The following is a 23,596-nucleotide window of genomic DNA, read 5'->3' on the forward strand; positions in this document are numbered from 1 at the left end:
ACCGGTAATTGTTAAAGAAGAGCATGGTGCCAGTGTGGTGATATTTGGTGATTTTGTTTTCAGTTTTCTCTTATCTTGTACTTTTAGAGCACTGGCTGGAACTGATTGTCTTATAGAATTCTGTTAATGGAGGTGTGGAAAGCTTGGAAGAAGAGCAAGTGTCAACATTATTAAGAGTCTGAAAGGGAAAACTGGCAAAGTACTGTCAAAGCAAGCAAGAGAAGCAGACCCATCTGCTTCTGAACAAGTTATCTACCTGATAACTATGACCAAAACCTTTAATGCTAAGAATACTACAGGGTCCGGTGGCTGTAATAAGATGCTATTCTCAGCTGTGTAAATGCACCAATGACAGGACAATTACAAAGACAGGTTCATCTCTAAAGCCAGAAAAAGACCATGAGTGACTTTCAGTGCTGGTATGTGCTCCTGACTGAAACTATTGGACCATTCCTTTTTCTTACGATCATGCATTTCATCCACAAAAACTTGTTTTGTTTTGTTTTTTTGTTTTAATGAAGGGATAGGGGGTTATATATAATTGATACACGATTGTAACAATGGAAACATCCATTGCATTTTGGTTACTACCTCCCTATAACCAAGCCTGTATGACGTCCACTTGTGCCAAGAGAGTAGTGCAGATTATAGTGAGGTTAAAGCAAACCAGTTGGCATCATGTGTGCTTCATTGTTTAGTTGTTTAGGTTTTTTTTTATGGTATCATGGATTGCCCAATTTGCTTATTCTTCGTGGAACTCTTTCATTGCCATCTTACTATCTCAGAATGAACAAAAATAGTTTTATCAGCACTGTTTGTCTATATCACAGTATGCTTTACAGTATGTTTTGCAAGCCACGACGACATTTTTCATGATGACGAGGCTCCCATCTTAATTTCTTCCATCCACTAAAATTGAAATATTCCTGAGTTTTCATTAATATCTGTATCATAACTTATTTTAGGAACTTTAGAATCCTTTTTAGAATCGAACATTCAACTCAGGAGTCGATGTTCGGATTTAGAACATAATAATAATAATAATAATAATAATAATAATAATAATAATAATCCAAAGAATTCTCCCGTGTCCAGTAACACATTATATTGTCTTCGAGGTTTGCATCTAAAGGAGGCTAAAAGGGGAAGTTGTAGGTCCACCACTTCACCCCCAAACCCCCAACCCACACACATCCTCCCCCCATACCCCACGCCCCATGCTCCGCCACCCCGCCGCCCTCTCCTGCCTTTGTTCTCATCACAAGCCCGGAGCAGATGGTGCTCTGCTTTGCGTTGGCCGGCGGTGACAGACAGGCGCTCTCAGCCAATAGCCTGCTGGGTAATCAGCTGAGCGGTCTGGACAGCGCCAGGTGTTTTTATAATTTTTCTTCTCCCATCCGTAGGAGGAGGAGGTGCAGGCTGTGGCGGTGGTGATAGTGGTTGTGGCAGAGCGGAGGAATATCGGAGCGACAACGCAGTCGGTGGCGGGTTGCAGCAGGTTCAAGATCTCTGTGCAGACCACACCATGCCTCTCTCCGAGGCGCCCTGGGACTGATCGGATACTCGGAGCGACAAATCGCTGTAAACAGCCGCCAGCTGAACCCACCGGGATACCGGAATATGTGTTAGGACGCTGTTTGATGAGCCCCGTTCACTTGGCACCGGTGGCGTTTATTGTTGTGTGCTGACGCGTGTGTCTGGATAAAGGACCCCGTGCGCTCGGGAACATCAGACTGGAATGCCAACAAGGTGAGACCCGACAGGAGGAGGGGAAGGAGAGGTTCCCTCTGCTTTATCGCGTTAGTTTCCTCTCATGAACTGTAATTTCTATAAGAAAGAAATGAAAGCGAAGATGCCAGAAAGAGATTAGTGATGTTTGATGTGTGTAGTGATTCACAGAGTGTGGATATCCGTCTCCCCCTGCAAGAGACACGCAACGAGTTTGGGTATATTTAGGATGCAGACGCACTCAAGGGCATTTTTTTATGCATGCAGTCTGGTTTCAGCCCATCAGTTCAGGTTTGCAGTCTTCTCTGAACACACGTGAGAGCGTTTAACCTTACAGTGCACGACACGTTTCGACTCTTATTACGCCTCGAATCTTATTCCACCGAAAACAAACTTTGATCTCGTTGCGGCACTTGCCGTGCCAGCGGGGGCTAAGTGCGGCGTGCTCGGCGATGCGCGTGGATGTGATTTGCATATTAATGTTAAAGTCTGTCGGCAGATGTCTCGATCCCTCCGGTTTAAGCGAGAAAAAAAAATAGTCGCCAGAGTCTCCTTATGAGGGAGGGGAGGGGGCCCACTGCGAAAGATGCTGTGCTGAGAATGGGGTTGCATTAGCGGGGGGTCCATTGTGGCTCACAAACGCTGCTTGTGTCGCTGCAGCTGTTGCGCTTTTGTGACGGGAGACTGCTGCCGCTTCCTTGCATCACTCAACTAAACTTCAGGCAGACGTGGGGTTCGCTGTAGAGAGTTCAGGTTTGTTTTTGAGTGTTTTAATGCGTGGAGTCTTGCGTAATCGCCTCACTTTTTCTTTATTTTTATTATTATTTATATTTCTGCTGTCTATGGCCTCTTCCCGAACCCAAAGCGCCCAGAGTCGTGTTTCCTCGCAGAGAGCTGTGGGTCAAATTAAAGTGCCGCCTCAGCAATTTAACATTAGAGGCTTCTCTGTGCAGTTTTTTTTAGTAGAGTTAATAGTGTTTAAAGGTTGGACATTCGCTTGGCCTTCTTCAGTTGATTCTTTCACTCAGATTTGCAAAGCAAACAGAAGGTCAAATCGTTCATCACAACCGAGTGAGCTGGATGAGGCAGGATCACCTGATTGATTTTCTTTTTCATGCCAAGGGAGCATCTGGTCTCACATGGACAAAGTGCGCACACACCACCAGGCTCTCTTTTTCACACACACACACACACACACACACACACACACACACACACACACACACACACACACACACACACACACACACACACACACACACACACACACAGAGTCTCCTACTGTGCATATGTTGCAGGTGTCTTTCTCTACATCTATCTCTGTGTAGGGTTTTTAGGAGACATCGAAACTCATGGGAGGGAGGTTAAAGCCCCCACCCCCACCACCGACAGTTAGGTCCCGAGTCTATAAATACTCACTATTATTCCTGTAAGAAGGGCTGAGGCGTTGAAGCTTTGTCTTCCACAGACACTTTGGTAAAGACATTAGTATACAGGCTGCGTGCATGGTATGGTGGGAGGGCTTAAGTGATAGGTGGTAGTGTGTTATTAAAGTCCCAGTGTGGAGAACAGACGAGTGATAACAGAAGTTGGTTGGAGTGAATGGAAACTGAGTGCTAATCATAGTGAAAATCTGCGACAGCTGTTTTTGGTCTTCAGTGTCTCTCTTTCTTTTTTTAAACTTATTTTGTCCTGTTGTTGTTCCTTTTCTTCCAGCACTCCTTTCCGACCCGTCAGGGGCTTGACAGGAAAGAGTCTATTTGCTTACATAACACACTTAACTGTCATTCAACTAACATCATCTTTTGAAATAATTTAACTCCAAGTGCTGCAGGTTAGGTGTCACAGGTGCAGTTTAAGCTTTTAACTAGGCAGATTTACCAGCTTGGTGAAAGTAGGATCGTCATAGCAGGAAGCTCTGGGATTGCTTTCCAAATTCTAAAATAGCTTTGCTGGAGAGCTTCTGTAAAATTAACAAAAGCATAAAAGGTTGTATTTACTAGAATATCTGCCTTGCACCCAGTGCAGTTAAGGGAATTGGTGTAAAAAATGATGGCAGAAAATGACTCTTCTGTTGACCTTCAGTCTCAGTTTCATGTGAATCAGCGCTTAAACCACAGCATCCTGCTTTTCCCAGAATGTAGCTTGATATCAGGGATTTTTTTGTGTATGTAAGTGTTCAAAAGCATGTTTCAGAGTTACAAAATATATTGTTTGCCACATTTCCCCAGCTAAGTAAAGCTTTTTGTGTCCATAAACTGAAATCCATGTGTAAAATTTATGGTGCGCACCTTTAATCAGCTTTGTAACTATAAAACATATTTTATATTTGCACGCTTTGATCATTTATGCTCTTATCACTTCCTCTTTGACCAGATAAATGGCATGTATTCCCACATGTAAGAGTTTAATAAAACATTTGTGCATCTGGTGTGATCACAGTTGAAGAAGAAGTCTTTAGGATCATAGAGGAAGACCTGAAAAAAAAAAGCTTTGACAAAACAAAGTATGAAAAAGGTAAAAAAAAAAAAAAAAAAGAGAGAAAAAGTTCTTCTCCCCCCAAAAAACCCTGGAATTTTTCAGGACAGTCAGGCTTTGATGTTATCCACTGATTTCCTTTATAAAACGTAGAACACAGCAGTAAGCAGCCCGCAACAGACGTGTGTAGTTTTGGCAAAGTTGACAGGAGTTGCCAGGCTAGAGCGTGCAGAAGGCAGCAATCCAACATCACACAGTCTTCGTACCAGGGACTTGGCTGATTAAAAGCTGATCCAACAGCACTGGACACTGTGTTCTCTCATACACCTGTCGGGTGATATTTAGAACATTTGTAGGAAGGTGTGTCACTGTGACTTTTGTGGAAATTAAATGAAAAGCACAGTCCTTTTTGACTTTTTTCAGTCAGCACTTTGAGATCTTTAACAAACACATTGCTGCTGCAGCAGTAGCTTATAGGAACATCATCCAGTTATAACAGGTCATCAGTCATTGGTGAATTGCTTTTAGTCTTCCCATAAATAGATACATATGTAGAGGTGAGAAAAAAGTAGACAAAAGTGACATCAGTAACTGAACAAAGATCATCATTAAAAATAATTATCAGCACTAATGTCCTTGCAGCTTTACTGTCACTCTTTACTGCTTCAAAGTTGATATCTGTCATTCTCTTTGCTATTAAAAAGCCCATAAACAGGCTCAAGTTTAATTCGGTCCATGGAGACGTTTTATTTTAAAAAATTTCTTCCCTATTATTTTTCTCATCGGCTGTTTTAAAAGTCAGGGGAAAAGCTGGTTTAAAAAGTGGCAATTATCGTTTTCCATCCTCAGAGGTGACATTGCTGATAATCCCATTTTCAGAAGACACTCCAAAACCCAAATATATTCAGTTAGCTAAGATTTAAATCATCACTTTGGAGACAGTTTCTGGTTAATTTTCTATTGATTGACTATTAATTTGACTGTTTAGTCGTTTCAGCTTTTGTCTGGGTAATTTATCCTGTACTGGGGGGGTTTTTTGGGATCAGTAGCAAGTTCAAACCGCCTGTTTTGTGCCATTTCAACGTCTGCATGTCCCGCTTACTATAAGATCTCACTCACTGTTGTTCCTCCGAGACTCTGTTGTGTAATTCAGACTTGCAGTATGCATCAAATGCACTAAATGCAGATTTCTACACACTGGAAATCGTGGGCTCTCTGGCTGAAGGTGAAACAATTTTAAGAAGTGTAGAAATGAAGCTGTTGTAAAATAAATAATGCGTACATTCCTGGTGATGAAGTAGCCCTGTCATTTCCAGCCAGGGAAACCCTAAAGTGAGTCATCTGCTATGAAATCACTTGAGCCTTCACACTTGCTCATATGTTAATATATGGCAGAAATCCAGCATGGTGACTAATTTGTCACAGTGCTCTCCAAAAATACATGAACGTGTACGTAACACCGGCTATTTGAGACCCTGCAAGGAAGGCAAGTGAAAAGTGCGGATGACCTCATCATCCTAATAATAATAATAATAATAATAAAAAAAAGTTTACATTGCAAGAGCCGCCGAGGAAGGTTTAACCATTATTATTATTACATTATACAATATTATTATAATATATAATTATCATTATTTTGTTAACTGACATTTTAGGTAGATTATATTTTTCACTTCGACCTCTTGTTGTGTTATTTGTAGAACATATCGCTTCCCGTCACTCAGGTTCTCTCATCTAATTCAGGAGTGTTTTTGTCACCTCACTTTGGTTCCCTTTGTGTCATGATGTGTTTATAGCCACCCTGGGGTTGTTTATCTCACCTGCTCCGCCTGTAATTTGTTTTCCCTCATTTCTGTTTTATCTGTTTTTTTGTTTTGTTTTGTCTTTTTAATCCATGCACACTAATAAAGTAAAACTTAAAAGGTGAACCTGGACCAGAAGGGAGAGTTCTATTTCAGGCTCCCGAGAGAGCCCTAATGCAAAACTCTTGTTATCCATTTATTAAATCTCCTTTTCATATTTCGCATGTTACGCTCAGTTGATGTTACATTTAAGGGGAAAAATGCAATCAGACAGACATCATAATTTAGTAGCTTGAACGTTTTCAGAGAGAGACCTTTTGTACTTTATGACAGCGGTCCCCAACCCCCGGGCCTCGGACCAGTACTGGTCCATGAGTCATTTGGTACCGGGCCGCGAGAGTTGAGGCTCAGGTGTGAAATGTATGGTTTTCAGGGTTTTTATCGGTTTTCAGCTTTATTTTGTTATCGTTTTTATCGTTAACTCGGTTTTCCTGGGTCTTTTCTCGTGTGTTATGAATAAATCTTCTTTTTTTCGGTACCGGTACTGGTTTTATTTTGTTGCATTTATCCGCGACACCTTAAAGGCCGGTCCGTGAAAATAATGTCGGGCATAAACCGGTCCATGGCGCAAAAAAGGTTGTGGACCGCTGCTTTATGACATATTCCACTGCACACACAGGAACCACGATTAAGTGCTCATCACAGACACGTTCTACAGATATTGATGCAGGGAAACTGGATGCATTATCAAACACAGTCTTAGCATATTAGCCAGGTCATGACCTGTGGCTCACCAGTTCCTGCAGACAAATGTGATATTTTTAGGGATGTGTGAGGTCAGATGTAAATGCCATGTGTCCCGGTTCCCATTAGAGTGTGAAATTTTAAGTATTGCATCAAAAGTTTCTAAACTGACCGGGGTCGGCTTTTACAGCATGACAGACTCTGTTGTACTGACAGACTCTGTACCTGCCGCTATTCATGCTAAGTGGATGAGCTTCGAAGTTAGCCAAATAAATGGGACCCATCATAATAACAATGGGGAAATTATTCGTTAAAATGTTTTTGATTTAGAGCATATGAAACAAATTAATAAATTGCCTGTTGGTTTCAGCTTTTCTTTTGTATGTTTTTTAATCTTTGAGAGCTTTTATTGAAGCACACATGTGCAGCTGGTGAAAACGAGCTGTAATTGTTTTTTTTTTTCTTTCTTTTTTCAGATTTATTTTTGTCTTTTGCCTTTATTAAAAAGTGACAAGACAGGAAAGAAGACAGGAAGGTGAGGAAACAGAGTTACAAAAAAACATGATTTGGCACCTGCGTGTACTTATTAATTTAATTATGCATGTAACAATTTGAACAAATGTTATAAAAGCCTCCTTTTCACATTCTATGTAATCTACATGTGAGCTATGCGCCCTGTTGTGATGCTTGAGTATCCACTGAGGTATCAGTGGATTGAGGGCTAACTAAACGGCGGGGTCAGCTCACTTTTTTTGAAAGGAGGAAGCTGAGTAACCGTGAGATACTGTGATGCAAAAGATGGATGTGCTTTGCATTAGACACAGCTTAAATAACCAACAAATGCCTAAATTTCATCTTAATAATGTCTTGTCTTTGTGATGTGTCTCACCAGAGCATTGCACAGCAGAAATCAAGTCTTCCATAGATAATGTGCAGCTGTTTTCACAGGTGTCCGTTTGTGCCCACCCGGGGTAATTAAGTTAATTTCTTTTGGCACTATGAAAAAGTTCTGCCCTACCACGAGATGAGCTTAATGCATTTTGTCAAATCCCAGGAAATGAATCATTAAAGGACACTGCCAAGATCTGAAATTTAGAAAGCAAGCCACAATCCCCCATTAGCGTTAATAGGTGCATCTGGCTTCACTCTAAGGGCTGCTGTGATTACCATAAGATCACTTTGCTAACTGCGTAGATATTGTATTAATAGACTTAACCCACTAATGATGAAGGTGGCAGAGAAAATCATTCAGTTTCCTGTGGAAGGAATTGTGAAACTGATCTTTTTTTTCTTTTTTGCAGTCATTGCATTGAAACCTATCTGAAGTGTGCCTGTGTGGGTAAAATGTGTAATTATACAGTAAAAGTAGTCATGAGAGCTCAAATGAAAAAGAGTCAAGCAGACTAATGAAAAATAAATGTGTGTCTGTCGAAGAGTTGAGAAGTTTTGCAGTTCAGGTTACCGATGCATTTCTGTGAGCTGTGATGTTAAAACACCTACCCATCGGTGTGATGAGAAGGTGACACAAAACACTTCATAACAAACTGCTATTAATGTCTGAGGTGACAGAGCTGAAATCTCAAGCTGTGGCGTTTGGTTCAAGTGTCCCATTCACAGGTTCAGAGGTACCTGTGGTTAAAACCTGGTTTTTCCTCTTTCCTGCCTTTGCTGTTGTGTTGTTGATTTTTCCTCCACCTCCTGGGTTCTTTAAGCTTCCCTGTGTATTTGTGCTCACAATTGACTTGTGCAACCTTTATCAGTTTTGGCCCCAGACATCTTTCACCCTGTGTTTGGAAAAAAAATCAGGATTCTGATATTTATGTAATTTTCACCTTTTACATGGTTGTAGATATATCAAAACAGCATTTAAAGTATTAGTTGTGTTTTATGTACAGTACCAAAAGGGATAAGAAACTTCTTAATCTTACATTGTATAAAGAGGACAAAGCTGACAAAGTTGTCAGCATTCAGCAGGCGGGGAGAATTTAAGATTATCCCCATTTGTGTTAAATACAGGAGGGCAGACAATAATATATTCCTACATCTGCCTTATAATGTTGATGTGTGGCATATTTTAAACATGTTTTGCAGTCGTATGTCGTGGATATGGATTTAAACACTGCTTTGAAACACGTCATTTCATTAGGATGACACTGATCTAACAGTGTCAGAATGGACCTTTATCATTAATTGTGCTCTTTTATGCAAAACAATTTCAATATTTACAGAACAAGTTTAAAAAGGTTACATATACTGTCATCATCTTTATCCATGTTTCTGAAGATATTCCCATGAACTCAGCTAAATCATTTTAAATACTGTATAACAACAGAACATTTAGTCATTGACCAAGTGACAAACAAGCACTTAAACAATTCTTTCTGTAACGAGATTATCCGTGCATTAACGCTGCTCTCGCGCTCTCTAGTCTTAGATTCCACTGATGTGCTGCTATTAATTAAAGTGCCAAGTGACCTGTTTCTCTCCTCTGGGTCTGATTCCAGTACACTACACCCAGCTAATCTGCACTTCATCATCTCCATCTGCCAAACCCCGACTGCGTACGCAGCAATCGTCACAAAATACCAGCCTTTAGCTTAAAAACAAGATCTGTCTCACCAATGCTCCGCCCTGTCCAAGGGGAATCCCTGGTATAGGCGGAACAGAGTCGCGTTGCTGTCTCCTTGGTGCTGTTGCCAGGCAGTTTGCATTCAGATGTATTACTCAGCTTTCTTGCTCGAAAGCCTCTTAAGCGGTATCTTCTTAAGCTGGTGTTGACCACAAAGAAGGTGGAACCATTGTGAAGGCTGCTGTGTGGCTCTACACTGGGTGGGTGGAGGCCTAAATAGACCTAATTAACTTAGGGGGTAGCTTAAGTGTCTCTGTGGTTTACTGAAAAACCACTGAGGACAACCTAATATTACTAATTAGCATTAGTAAAGATACAGCAGTGACAATAGTTATTAAGTGGGAGAAATGCATTTGTGCTGTAAAGATGTAAACAAATCGAAAATAGAAGAAAGGATGTTGAATGTAAAGCTGCGCAGCATCGCTTTAAGCCAAGTGCTAAAGTTGATGTGCTTACATTAATAACAGAGATAATGATAATGTAGTATTATCATAGCTATCATATTGGTAAGCCTTTCCATATCTTAGTTTAGCTTTTAAGTATGTTAGCATTTGCTAACAGGCAGTAAGCACAGCTGAAGCTGATGGGAATTTCTTTACCTTTGTGTCTGATTTTGAGAGAAAATACTCGACAAATAAATGAATAAAAAACAGCGTTGGATTTTAAAAAGTTGTGGCTGCACAAAAAATCTTACATTTCATCTCCAGAGGCAAAAGGGCAAGTTAGATATATTTTATTGGCAGTGCATCCAATGATTATTGAGACAATTCACTCAAAACAGCAACCGTGGGTGCACTAAAAGAACTGCCTGGAGCATCACCAACATAATCTGAATTCATCCAGTGGAAAAGTCAAGGAGTCAGAGTAAAGTTTCTGTAGGGTAGCTGCAATATTGAAGTCCACACCAAAGTCAGCATTATCAGTCCTAGATAAAAATGTAATGACTGTATTTCACTTGCTGTCATACACAGCAAGTGAAAGTCTAAAACGTGGCAGTGCTTTCAAGTAAAAGCTGCCAGATTTAATGCTCTATCTTCCAACTCCGTGAAGTAGGTGTTACTGCCATATGGGCTAGCAGATGCCCATCACACCACTTAAAGCTCCTACTCCTTAAACAAAGCGACTGCATGGCCAGATCAAGGTTTCTCTTCTTCTCACAACTAACAACCCACTCCTTGAATTTGTAGTCTTAAGCCTTGTTAGAGCTGAACAAATAAACTTTTGACATTCTTCTTTCTATATTCAGCTATTTGTGAAAAAAAAAAAATCCTAGGCCCGCTGAAATCATTTTTTTTTCATGTTTGCCCCAAATTCTGAATGCTGAAGACACTGCATTAAAAATTAAGCAGTGCATCTTTTTTTTGTTTTCTTTGAGGCTTGGCATGTACCAATATCTCACAGGGTGTAATGATGTTCGGAGAAGCTAATGATCGAGTCCTTATGGGCCTGTTGGAGAGATGAAAGCCCTCGATGGAATATGAGCTGTTTCCAAGTAGTTCAGAGCAGTGTTTTGTGCATGCATTGTAATGAGCTGAAATTGCATTTTCTCAAAACTGTTGATGCTGCACATAATGACAAGTCTCACAAGGATAGTGGAGAGGCAGTTGTTCTTACTTAATCTTCTGTCTTGTGTAATTGCTGCATTTATGAGAGACATTAACGATCTTTGATATTTCATTAATTCCTACAGATAACAAGATTAAGCAGAGGATACATCCATGTCGGGGTAACTGTGAGGTGTACTGTGACACAGTAGCGCTTTGACCTAAATGCTAATATCAGCATACTAACACGCCCACGGCAGCAACAATACTGATCTTTAGCGGGTATAATCTTTACCATGTACCATGTTATAATATAGGCTCACTTAAGTTTTAACATAAATTTCTGTATCATGTTTCATCCAATAGTGAGTGAGATATGCAAAAAGAACAGTCAGAGAGGCACAAAAGTCATTAAGGATATACTAGGCTGGTCTCAGTTGCACCTGTACCTTGCCCAAGCACAATTGCTATCCCCTCCTCCCATCCCCCCACTGGTAAGTGCTCACACTGCACCTAATGATTCTGGCCTGAGCACACTTCACGTTGTCTCAGCATTTCAACCCATTCTCTCCCACGCACATTCACGCTTTTGAGAAGTGCTCTTGCAGAGCTTAAGGAAGTTTCTGATTTTCTTTTAACATTTTGTGGCTTAATTGAGTCCATATTTGGAAGCAGTGACACACTGTCCTCTTACATGCCTTATAGATTTGTTAATTACTTCATTTTTACAAGGGCAGCTGTCATTGAGGAAGGATTTGGGTTCTGTGTTTGGTTGCTCAGTAATCACACTACGTGTATACTATGCTCAAGTCCAACTGAACATCATCTGGGCCAACATCTTCAAGAACTCTGGAGTGCAGTACAAAGATCAGAGGTGCTCGGACACAGTACCCATAGTGGGGATACACCCTAAGATCCATTTTCGGGGCAACAAAGATATTTGTAAAGCTTGAATTAGCACCAGTGTCTGGATATGGAAATAGTTGCTATTCCAGTCTGGACAACAAACCGGTACTGGTGTTGTCTTTTCAAATCTTAGGGCCAAGATAACAAGCTAGCTAAAAAGTATCAACCCTTTATATTCTAAAAATGAGATGGAGATTATTTTCAGTATAATGACATACATGTTTTCTTCTTCTTTTCAGGTTATCCTGAAACTCAAAGATCCTGCTGTGAATTTCCTGAGCATTTGATTTCATGGACTTAAGGACATAATCTGTGGAAAGTCTGGTTGATGACTGTAACACACCGTTTTCCCAAGTCATTGGACCCACCTGCTGTCCCTCTCCATCATGGCTAGATGGAGGTTAGACTGCCTTTTTCTGGGCCAGGTGTTTATTGGCCTGATCCTGGTATCAGCAGGGTTATCTTTTGTCCAGAGCAATGAGTGCCCCCAGCTGTGCGTGTGTGAGATCCGACCCTGGTTTACCCCCCAGTCCACGTACAGAGAAGCCATCACTGTAGACTGCAATGATCTTCGTCTGACACGCATTCCAGGAAATCTTTCCAGTGACACTCAGGTTCTCCTCTTACAGAGCAACTATATTGCCAGGACCAGTGAGGAGCTAGAGCAGCTGTTTAACCTAACTGAGTTGGACCTATCCCAGAACAATTTCAGTCGCATTCGAGATGTTGGTCTTACCAATATGTCCCAGCTCACCACACTTCACCTGGAGGAGAACCAGATCACTGAAATGCCCGATTACTGTCTGCAGGATCTCAGCAACCTGCAGGAACTCTACATCAACCATAATCAGATCAACACGATCTCTGCCAATGCCTTCTCTGGGCTCCATAATCTGCTCAGGCTTCACCTCAACTCCAACAAACTCAAGACCATCAACAGCCAGTGGTTTGAATCTACACCCAATCTAGAGATCCTAATGATTGGGGAGAATCCTGTTGTTGGAATAATGGACTTTAATTTCAAACCACTGGGCAATCTGAGAAGCCTTGTATTGGCTGGAATGGATTTGACAGACATTCCTGGAAATGCTTTAGTAGGACTTGACAATCTTGAGAGTCTCTCGTTCTATGATAACAAGCTTGTCCGAGTTCCTCAGAGAGCACTTCAGAAACTACCTAACCTTAAGTTCTTGGATTTGAACAAAAACCCAGTGCACAAGATCCAAGAAGGAGATTTCAAGAACATCCTGAGACTGAAGGAGCTTGGTATAAACAACATGGGAGAGCTAGTTTCAATTGACCGTTATGCTTTGGATAATCTTCCTGAACTCACTAAGTTGGAGGCTACAAACAACCCTAAATTCTCTTACATCCACCGCCAGGCCTTTCGTGATGTTCCAGCTTTGGAGAGCCTTATGCTGAACAATAACGCTCTGAATGCCCTCTATCAGTCCACAGTGGACTCACTGCCCAACTTACGAGAGATCAGCATCCATAGCAACCCTCTGCGCTGTGACTGTGTCATCCAGTGGATGAGCTCCAACAAAACAACAGTCCGCTTTATGGAACCTCTTTCCATGTTTTGTGCCATGCCAACAGAGTTCAGGGGTATGCATGTGCGTGAAGTTTTGCAGAATAACTTAGCAAACCAGTGCTTGCCCATGATTTCTCACGATACCTTCCCCAGCCACCAAAATTTGGACATTGGAGTGACTGTGGACTTGGACTGCAGAGCCATGTCCCAGCCAGAGCCTGAAATCTACTGGGTGACGCCCATGGGAAACAAGATATCCATCGACACCATATCTGACAAGTACAGCCTCAGTAGTGAAGGTACACTGAGAATTTCTCATATCCAAGTAGAAGACTCTGGCAGATATACCTGTGTGGCCGAAAACTCAGAGGGAGCTGACACTAGAGTGACTGCCATAAGGGTGAACGGCACCCTGTTAGACAGCACGCAGCTTATGAAGATCAATGTCAAACAGACCGAATCTCACTCAATTCTCGTTGCCTGGAAAATAAACTCCAATGTAATGACCTCTAACCTCAAGTGGTCATCTGCAACCATGAAAATAGACAACCCACATATTACTTACACTGCCAGAGTACCCGTGGATGTTCATGAATACAACCTGACACATTTACAGCCAGCAACGGAGTATGAGGTGTGCCTCACTGTCTCAAACATCCACCAGCAAACGCAAAAGTCATGCGTTAATGTGACGACAAAGCAGGCTACCTTCGCCGTTGAAATGTCAGACCAAGGGACCAACACTGCTCTTGCAGCAGTCATGGGATCAATGTTTGCAGTCATCAGCCTGGCCTCCCTGGGTGTCTACATTGCCAAGAGGTGGAAGAGGAAAAATTATCACCATTCCCTGAAAAAGTATATGCAGAAAACCTCATCAATACCACTAAATGAGCTGTACCCCCCCCTTATCAATCTTTGGGAGGCAGACAGTGAGAAGGACAAAGAGGGTTCTTCTGAGACCAAACCCAGCCAGGTGGACACCACACGCAGTTATTACATGTGGTGAGAGCAGCTTTGCAAGTGGGACACTGTTTTAGGAGCACAAATATACATATTTGCTTCTTTGTGTAAAAGTGAACTGAGCATTTTTTTTTTTTTCCTTTTCTTGTTTCTTGATTTATTTATTTTTTGTTCTCTCAGACTGAAGCGGGCGATGAACCGCCATTTTCAAATCTCTAGTTTAGCATACTGCCTTTTTACCCAGTTTGACACACAACACGGCAGCTTTGTTTAGCTTCCTGGACTTAGTAGTCACTGTGCTTTACTTTTAGTACTCGTTTCGATGAACACAGCATGAGCATCGTCACGGATTCGGTACGCGTGAGCAAAGGAAAAAAAACTGAAATCCAAGATGTTTTTGATTCGTTTCTCTGGCAAAACTGTTAGAGACTGTAATCTTTCTTTCTCTTGTAAAACAGTTTCACCGTTGACTGTTGTGCACTGAAATATATATATATATATATATATACTAATTTGTCTATCAACTCAAATATAAGCTGACAAAGTATGTTTAGACTTGATATACTGTCTATTGAATAATGTTAGAAATTCTTCCGTAACGTTGTATCAGCTATGATTTAAGTTTCTTTTTGTCCGTTAAAATAACCATATGTTTAATTTAGAGTTTAAGTTTGCAGAGCCACTGCTGTAAGCCAGCAATAGAAATATGAATGTTATAAACTAGGTAACTAGATGTAAGGCTTTTTAACTTTCTTAAATACTTTGTTTCTTATTTTGCTATAATATGTCTACAATCACTGGTTTTGTTGTGGTTTACACACACCAACATGTTGTTCGTTGAGGAACAAGTTAAATAAAATCTTTTTTCCTCACATTTTCTAAACCATGATTTCAACACCAAGCCTTTTTTTTTATTGCAATACCATTCATTTACCATTGTGTGGTGCATGCAGCCATCGATTAATTGATGAATGACAGACCGAAGCAAAGGTTTAACAGCCGAAATTATTCTTAAAGGGGAAAACTCATCATCTATTAATATCCTATGTTGGGTTTTATTAATATCAGTATGATGAGAATAGCTGTAGGTGTTAGGCTGTAACCCAAGTCTGTCAACACTTAGACTTGGGCTGTGTTGATGGGAAGAAAATTGAAGATGCAGTTATCATAGAACAATTTAAATTCTTCTCTCAGAAGACTATAATTACTGCACAATATGCCTTAGAGTAGGTACAGTAACTTGAAAAACCAAGAATTTAGTCAATCAAACCCAAGACAGTGGATGTTTTTGTTGCCATAGCATTCCCAAGTCCATAATAGAAAGAAAACACCCCAGGAAGTATAACATAATCGAGACAAACCAAAGGAAATGGGGACTGTGGATAATCAACAATTACAGTAAAGGCTGCAGCACTGTTTTCCACCAGGCAACCGTTCTAATAATTACCCAACTGTCTCATATTCTCATTTTGCATGTTGTGCTTCATAAATTATACATCATTTCTCAGGCTGAAAATTATTAATCAGTGTGCCATGTTGGATTTTCATTCGCTGGAATATTATTAGCATCATCTGTGCTTCTCCGTCAGTAAAATTATGCAGTGCCCTTTCTGCAAAAAACTAAACAAAACAGAGAAATTCATGTTGAGTAATGTGCAGCCCAGCACTGTCCTAGCGAGGTCCAGAACTACATCGCAATGCAAATCCAAAATGGGATGGCTCTGTGTCTAGAAAAAGTGTCTTTCCGGTGGGAGTCCTGAAGCTCTGTTTGTTTCTGATGTTGACTGACAGCTCTGGGCCTTGTGGTGCAATCAGACGATCTCCGTTTAGTCTCCCCTGACAACATGTTCATTCTCCTGCGTGCTCTCTCCGCCCCTTTTCGCCTCAATTATTGCTGCAATGGAGACAAATCTCCTACGCTGCAGGGGGAAAAACAATGGACAGTTCATCAGCCATTCATTACTTTATGTGTAGCAGCTGTTTCTCTGTCATCAATTATAGTTTTCAATGAACAGATATCATCACAGGACACTTACACAATCATTATAGATTGTGCAAGGAAATATCAGGAATGTTGTTCATGCTGCAAGAAGAAGACACCTCATGAGTGGTCGGGCATTTGTAAAACCTGAGCATTGAAAGTGCTACTTTGAAACATCCGCTGCAGTCCTTTAATCTGCAGGAAATGGGCGAGCCTTTATACAGACTCAGCGGGTAGCCTAGTAACAGACCGGAAATCAGCTCATTGGGACAGCTATCAATGAAAGCTTTTCAAAGCGTGCGGCGGAGCCTGCACCGTGTCCCATCCCAGTGGCCGGTTTCCATGACAACTCCTCCCTTCATCCACCTGCAGGCTGTGGCAGCCAAGTGAGAGAAGTCCCCGGAGCCTGAAATACCACTGACAAGGTCAACACCCTGCAGGTGGGAAACCACTAAAACATCATGTACGCTTTCAAAGGTGCGGAGCGAGAGAAGCTCAGTCTTTGCGCTGAAGGTGAAGCAAAATGACATGGGGGAGTCTATGGCTTCCTTTTTCTTTTGTTACACTCGAGGTGAACGATGTAAAACTCCAGCTGAAGTGGATGAATACTGTATGAGAACCACAATGTCAGTGTGCAAATATTTGTGCAGGTTCTAATTCTTTTGGGGGCCATTGGATGATCTCTGTTTCTTTGCTTGAAGAGGTTTTGTCTAATTTATTTTCCATATTACGTCAAGTATTGTAAATGGGTCTATCTTAAAGCAATGCACAGAAGTGAGCTTAGCTTTTGTTAGACAAGTAAAGTAAAGTGTGCGTGTTAGTCCCCATAGGGAAAATAGTTCCTCTGCATTTAACCCATTCACCCAGTGAAGCAGTGGGCAGCCACCAGTGCAGCGCCCGGGGAGCAGTGTGTAGGGACGGTACCTTGCTCAGGGGTACCTCAGGGTAGCCGTTCAGTGGAGTCGAACCCCCGACCTTCCGATCATGGGGCCACCACTCTACCTACTGAGCTATCCCTGCCCTTTTTATTTACAGACACTGTGATTTCACATTCAAGATGAGAAGAAACACCATTTTTGATGTCTACTAACCAATGTGTTTGGAAAATGTTGAACATATTTCACAGCATATACTAGCTGTGAGAAATGATGGCATTGGGGATACATATACTTACAACTGAAGACATATGTTTTTCTTATGTGAAATTTCTATTTCTATTTCTATTTCTATTTAGCATTTCTATTATGCTAAATAGAAATCTCCACTCTACATGACTCCTGCTCACCTGGCAAATTAGATATGTTAGCATCATCCAGTAATGACCAAGTTTAACCCCAACGAAGGCCACTGTTGAAAGCAAAGTACTAGCATATATTGAGAGCCCTTAAGATAAGTGCAGTAAGAGTTCTCACAACCCAGGCTTCTCTCTGCCTGTATTTGAACAAAGTGATGAGCTCACAGGCATACATAACCACCATGGCTCCATGTTGGACGTTCTGGGGAGATTTTGGGTGTGACTTCACACCTCCTCTGGAAAGTGAGTGGCTCTCCTGCAGAGACAGCACCTGTGAGGGTTTTTTACTGCTATCCCCAAACTCTCAGACATGAAATTTTCACTACCAGTAAAGTGCTCTTTATCTAGATTGCATATGGCGAACAATGCTATCCAGCTGATAGAATGAAGCTAAGCAAATGAACAAAAACACATCTTTTATCCCTTATTACGACAGAACACTGGAGAGACGCTAATGGCAGTGAATTTAGGTGAGCTGAGGCAGGATTTGTAACAGTGGGGATGCAGACATTTAAAATGCATGTAGCTTGATAGTTAAGCTGTGATTTCTTTCATATACTAGATGCTGATTACATACACCTTGTATCTCACATTCAGTATTGGGGCAACTTGGGGTTCAGTATATTGCCCAAGGATAATTTGAGACATGCACAGGAGAAGCTGGGGACTGATGGCCCACTCTACCACCTGAGCCACAGCTAATTACCCTGGGAGTTTTTAATATTAAAATGAATGCACTAAACTACGGTAAAGACACACACAGAACCTTAAGCTCTCAGAACCTTTATAGAAGCCTATGATAGAAAAGAAAATCACACCTTGCCCCTCAAGGATGACTGAACACAGCTAACTGCAATGGTTAAAAATAGTTAATTTATCTTGTGTTCAATAATTGTTCTTTGAAATTAATCTACTGTGTGACAGTAAGGGGTTTCTTGCCATGGACTTAATTAGTCATTCATTCCATCTGGATGTTTACATGTTATTCCTCCAGTCCTCCGCTCCCCCATTTTCCTCCTCCTGCACATAAACTGAAATCTGCTGATTGTAGCGCAAATACACAAGAAAAAAGAAACTTGTTTGATTGTTTTTTTCTTTCTTTCCACCTGCCACGAAGATAACAGAAGAACAGAAAAACGTAGTGTAGCAAATTACTTTGTAACACAACACACCGGTGAACACTGTAGTTATGAACCCCTCACTGATATGAGAGTGTGTTATAAAGCCCTTTATGTTGAAGGGCTTTATAACACACTCCCAATTAAACCTTACAGGTTTTAGGGTGCTGGTTTAGCTCAGACAGATGCGCAGGCAACCATATGCCACATGGCCAGAGTTCGAGTCCAACCTGTGGCCTTTTGCTGCATGACTTTCCTGGCGATCTTTACTGTATCTATCCAATAAAGCCAGTTAAAAGGCCAACAAATATATTTGGCCTTTTAACTGGCTTTATAGACCACATCAGCTTTTCTTTGTCCTTGTTTCTCTTGGTGCTAACATTAGCATGCTAACTGTATAGTGGTAAACATAGCTGATGAACTTCAGCATGTTCACAATGTCCTTGCAAATTCATAGCATACATGCTCAGTTTCATCACTGGTGCACACCATTAAATCAACATACTCTAAATTTCCATTTCTTTCTTCTACATTGAGTCACACAAAGCCTTTCCTTGTTAGGTAAACTCCAAAGAACATCCAGATCTATGTTTTCAATGCAGCTTCTATTAGTTTTTCAAATGGCCACGAACGGTCGCCGAACAGCAGAAATGAAAAACTGAAATTATGGTAAACAAATGCTGTCTCTGAAGTATTGGGGCAATGAGGCAATGAGCTCCACCAGTGCCAACACAATATCAATTTGCTCGTTGAATAGTGGTGAGAACATCGCTTCGCAGTCCGTACACTAATGTCACCGTGTGATGTTAAACAAACTGACATTCATAATGCGGAATACAATCAACAAGAAAGAAAGTGATTTGCTTCACTTGTTCTTGTCGTGTACTTGTTGGACTCGACTGTGATGAGATTATTACTTCTGTAGTGTCTGAATGATGGCACACAAAAACACAATAACAGCGTGGAACCATAATGTATTTCAGTAATGTTAATCATCTGTTAAATGCATAATGAATTGTTGGATGGATTGTTCCGCTGTTTTCTCTGAGGGCCCAATTAAAGCGCTACGCTTTTTGCCTGCAGCCTACTGTGAGCATGAATGTGTGTTAAGTCTCGGGGCTCACACAGAGGATTCAAGCTCATTTCCATCTTCTTAGATGTAGCTCCTACTATTACAGTTGTGTCTTAATTCAAACAGGCTCGGCAATGAAAGTCAGCATCCATGTGAAAAATAGCCCAAAATAAGCAAATAACGAAAGCAGAGACAGATGAAACTTTGAGGGTCATGAAGGTGAAACAATGTGTATGTCATCAATGTACTGATTGCTTTGTTAAAACAATGTGAAATGTACTCATACTCATATTAACTGGTGTGTGGGAGTGGCCATTTTTATCTGTGTATTAAAGTTAAACTAAAACAAAAAGCAGTGGATTTCCACCTTGGTTTACATCTGACCTTACGCTGCTTCCGACTTTTCCTCCAGCACAACTCTGACATTAGAAAGCAGGTTGGAAAAGGTCAGCCATCTGTTGACTAACACAAACCCAAATGGGTCTCACCTTTATGAAGCTCCTCCTTTACTTCAAATCCTGAATGGTAAAGGGTAAAGGAGGTGGGGGTTTGTTACTTTATCAGGGCGGCAGTTTCAAGTTCTCCTGTACAATGACTAGAGGTTTACTTTTTATTGATAGGCATTTCTGTGCAAAGATTTATGAACACATCGGTCAGGCCTGATTATGTTGATGCCTACCTGACTAGTCCCTCAGGAATGAAAAGTGCGAAACAAACAGCAGTTCCTCTAGTAGCCATTTGAAGCTCATCCCAAAATGTTAAAATGCCCAATTTTGCAATAAAATTAGCAAATGTATCATCTGGTATCAAAAAGGAATTTAGTAATCTTTTTGGTAACACTTTATAACACCACCTGTGAATAATGCCTCTTTTTTAAATAACTCATCATGTGATCTGACACAGGCAGCTGTATCCTCTGTTACCTGTGCCACAGTTTTGGTAGGCAGGGGTACCTGTGTTTGTGGGATAGTTTGCCAACAAAGCTGGCCAGTGTTAAAACTTCAATCCTTCATCCAAATATGGGCACGTTTGGATTAAAAAATATGGCAGCAGCCAAAAATGCTAAGCTAAGCTTGGTAAGAAAAAAGAAATAGATGGGCCGTCTTGGTTTATATTATAATCTGTGGAGCCATTAGCACTGGTGGTGCAGCAGGATTAACATCACATATGAAGTAATCTAACAGCTAAATTCAGTAATTACGTGACACTGACAATTATATTGCTGCTTGCTTAAAAGCAGGGGGGCTTCAGTTATCTGCACCGTGAGCGGGTTAAAAGAGAAAAACTGAGCACAATGAACAGATTTCAGTTTGTGCGCAGGAGGTAAATAACAGAGTGGCCTACAGTGGCAATATGAACATTACTTTAAACCAACAAGAGCAGGGTGGTGAAATCCAAACTGCATCCAGGACTGTAGCCTACGATTTATGTTGCTAACCAGAAATTATAGGACAGTTCAGTTCAACTCAATTTTACTTGCCATATAGTGCCAAATCACAATAACTGTCGCTTTTATATCCTGTTGTAGTGCATTTTGGATCGTTTCAGTGAATAACGAAAAATTATTGTAACAATCAGTGTGATAAATGACTTTCTCAGAGTAAGTAATTAAATAATGTACTGCTGTTATAAAAAAGATTAACCTTTTTTTTTTAGCAATGGCCATCAGCAGGTGAAAGTGTCTGACTATTATGAATATATCAAAAATCTTTGTATAGTCACAGTTTCCAAGTGACACAGCATGATGGCCTCATGATTCACTGATTTCTTATTTATTTATTTTCATTGTATATAAGAGGTTGGCAGCCATGGTTTTCACTCAAATTAAAATTAAGAACTTTCCTCCAGGTCGAGAATCAGTTGGAAATGCTCTCATACCAGCATGTTTATATACACAGTAAATAATACACCTGGGAGATATACAATGAAGCATGTTTGACATAGACAAGCTTAAAACTTGAGCTTTGGATTAACAGTTATCACGATGGTGTTTGCCAGCTTTCATTTCGGACACACGCTTTCTGCTCCAGGTTATGTGCACTCTCACATAAAAGGGGGCACTTGACGTGTCATTTGACAGTTCTGCTGTACAAAATGGATTGATTGAGCACTCCTTACTCCAGTCAGAGACATTACCAGAGGAACAGCTGATAGAGATCTATAAAAAATGCAACTGTCAAATACAACACTATAAATAAAACAGGAGCGCAGACCTAATATTGCAGAAACTCAGCTTCATTGGCGATTTGACCATCAAAAGTGTGCACAGAGGTAAAATAAATATATTGATATCTTTATAGTAGTGCTCACTGTGCTTTTAGTGCTGCTTTTTATTTCTAAGATGAAAGCTGCACATTAAAGCTGTGAAACTTTAAAAGGCATATAGTTGAAAGGTAAAGGTTAGTCTGTGTGTTCAGCTCTGATACCACCCCGCTGTCTCTAAAGGAGACACGAAAATCACTTTAGTCTGTCGCCAGCTCAAAGTTGAATGAATTTTATTGATTGAATAGGTATTCTTATTGGCCTACAAATGTAATTTATCAGTTTAGTAATCTGGGTTCTAATAGCTGAAATTCCAGCAGTGTAACAAGAAAAGTGTTGGCAGCAGATTTGAACCAAAAAAATGTACATTTTTTATTTAAAAAAAAAATACATTTTCTGCATCACAATCTGAATGTGAATAAATGCAAATTCCAGTGACAAAGTGAAACACAGTTTATGCTGTAGTAGTTTTGCAGTAGTAGTTTTTAGTTTTGTAGTTTTTAACCTCAACAGGTTGCACCTACAATACATTTCTTCAACAGAGAATCTACATTGCTCTATATTAATAAACCTGTCACTTCCAGCTGATTTAAACTCTGAGCATAGCCTGCTTAAGATCAGGTAATATCTGCAGTATATGGAAAAGATATATATAAATCTTATAAAGTTTGTATCTGTCTTGTGTGAAACTTGTATGAAAAGCATACAAGAGTGAAAACAGATATAAGATCCCTTGAAAAATGATATAATGAAACTTGTATGTTTTGGATACTTACTAAAACAATATATGAAAGTAATGAGAAAGTGGCCACTTTCATGAGTAAATCATATAAGTTTTTACTGTTTCTTATCCATATGGATTACTTTGGTGCTGAACACATAAAAAGAGAGCCTTTTCGTAGTGGCCAACGCTCACAGTTAGCATTTAGCTTACATCATCATTCCACTTAAGAACAGCTTTGCAGACTCGCATGGCTCGAGAGAGGCGTGCAGTCATTCGGCACTTTAAGTTTTAACATCAAATTCAATTTTACCAGCAAATATTTGCCGAGAATCATATAACCTAGCTTCTTTTTTATTCAAGGAAACAAGGCTAGTTTGCAACTGTTTTTTTCACTTGCTGTGATAATAACACACCATTAAAAAATATTCACTGCTGAGTATTGGATTCATTCTCTGCAAGCTGACATCTCACAGACAGCCCATTTCATGGCCGTGTGCATGCAAAGACAGCATGCATATGGCTTTCAGAAATATGGAGCCCGTTTGGCTGCATGATAGTTACTGATCAAGGACTGAACATCAGCAGTGAACAGTGAGCACACCCACTGTTTTATACTCTGACAGTTACAATTTACAAGGCAGAAGCTGAAGAAACGCAACATGTGCATAGACACGAGCTAATGTGAAATCTGCGCCATGGTATTGTTCTAATGATTTCTTTGAACTTAACACTGACACGTTCTAATTCCATGGACGTGAAGTGAACGGCTACGTTTAAGGGAACATGCTTTTAGACCCTTATTAATGTAGGTACCTACCTA

General features: G+C 40.5%; 1 protein-coding gene across 2 annotated transcripts; it reads left to right on the top strand.

Annotated features, from left to right (window-relative positions):
- The first annotated feature begins 1,272 nt into the window (after window positions 1-1,272).
- On the top strand, window positions 1,273-15,214 carry lrrn1 (leucine rich repeat neuronal 1). 2 transcript variants are annotated; one of them, XM_076883748.1, is made up of 3 exons: window positions 1,273-1,749; window positions 7,229-7,287; window positions 12,071-15,214. In XM_076883748.1, the coding sequence occupies exon 3, from the start codon at window positions 12,218-12,220 to the stop codon at window positions 14,369-14,371; it is 2,154 nt and encodes a 717-aa protein (XP_076739863.1). In that variant the 5' UTR covers window positions 1,273-1,749; window positions 7,229-7,287; window positions 12,071-12,217; the 3' UTR covers window positions 14,372-15,214. The 2 variants fall into 2 exon arrangements, with proteins under 2 accessions (XP_076739863.1, XP_004567444.2); XM_004567387.4 differs by lacking the exon at window positions 7,229-7,287.
- Window positions 15,215-23,596: the final 8,382 nt, after the last annotated feature.

Source organism: Maylandia zebra, linkage group LG5, assembly GCF_041146795.1.
Source record: "Maylandia zebra isolate NMK-2024a linkage group LG5, Mzebra_GT3a, whole genome shotgun sequence".
Lineage (NCBI taxonomy): Eukaryota > Metazoa > Chordata > Actinopteri > Cichliformes > Cichlidae > Maylandia > Maylandia zebra.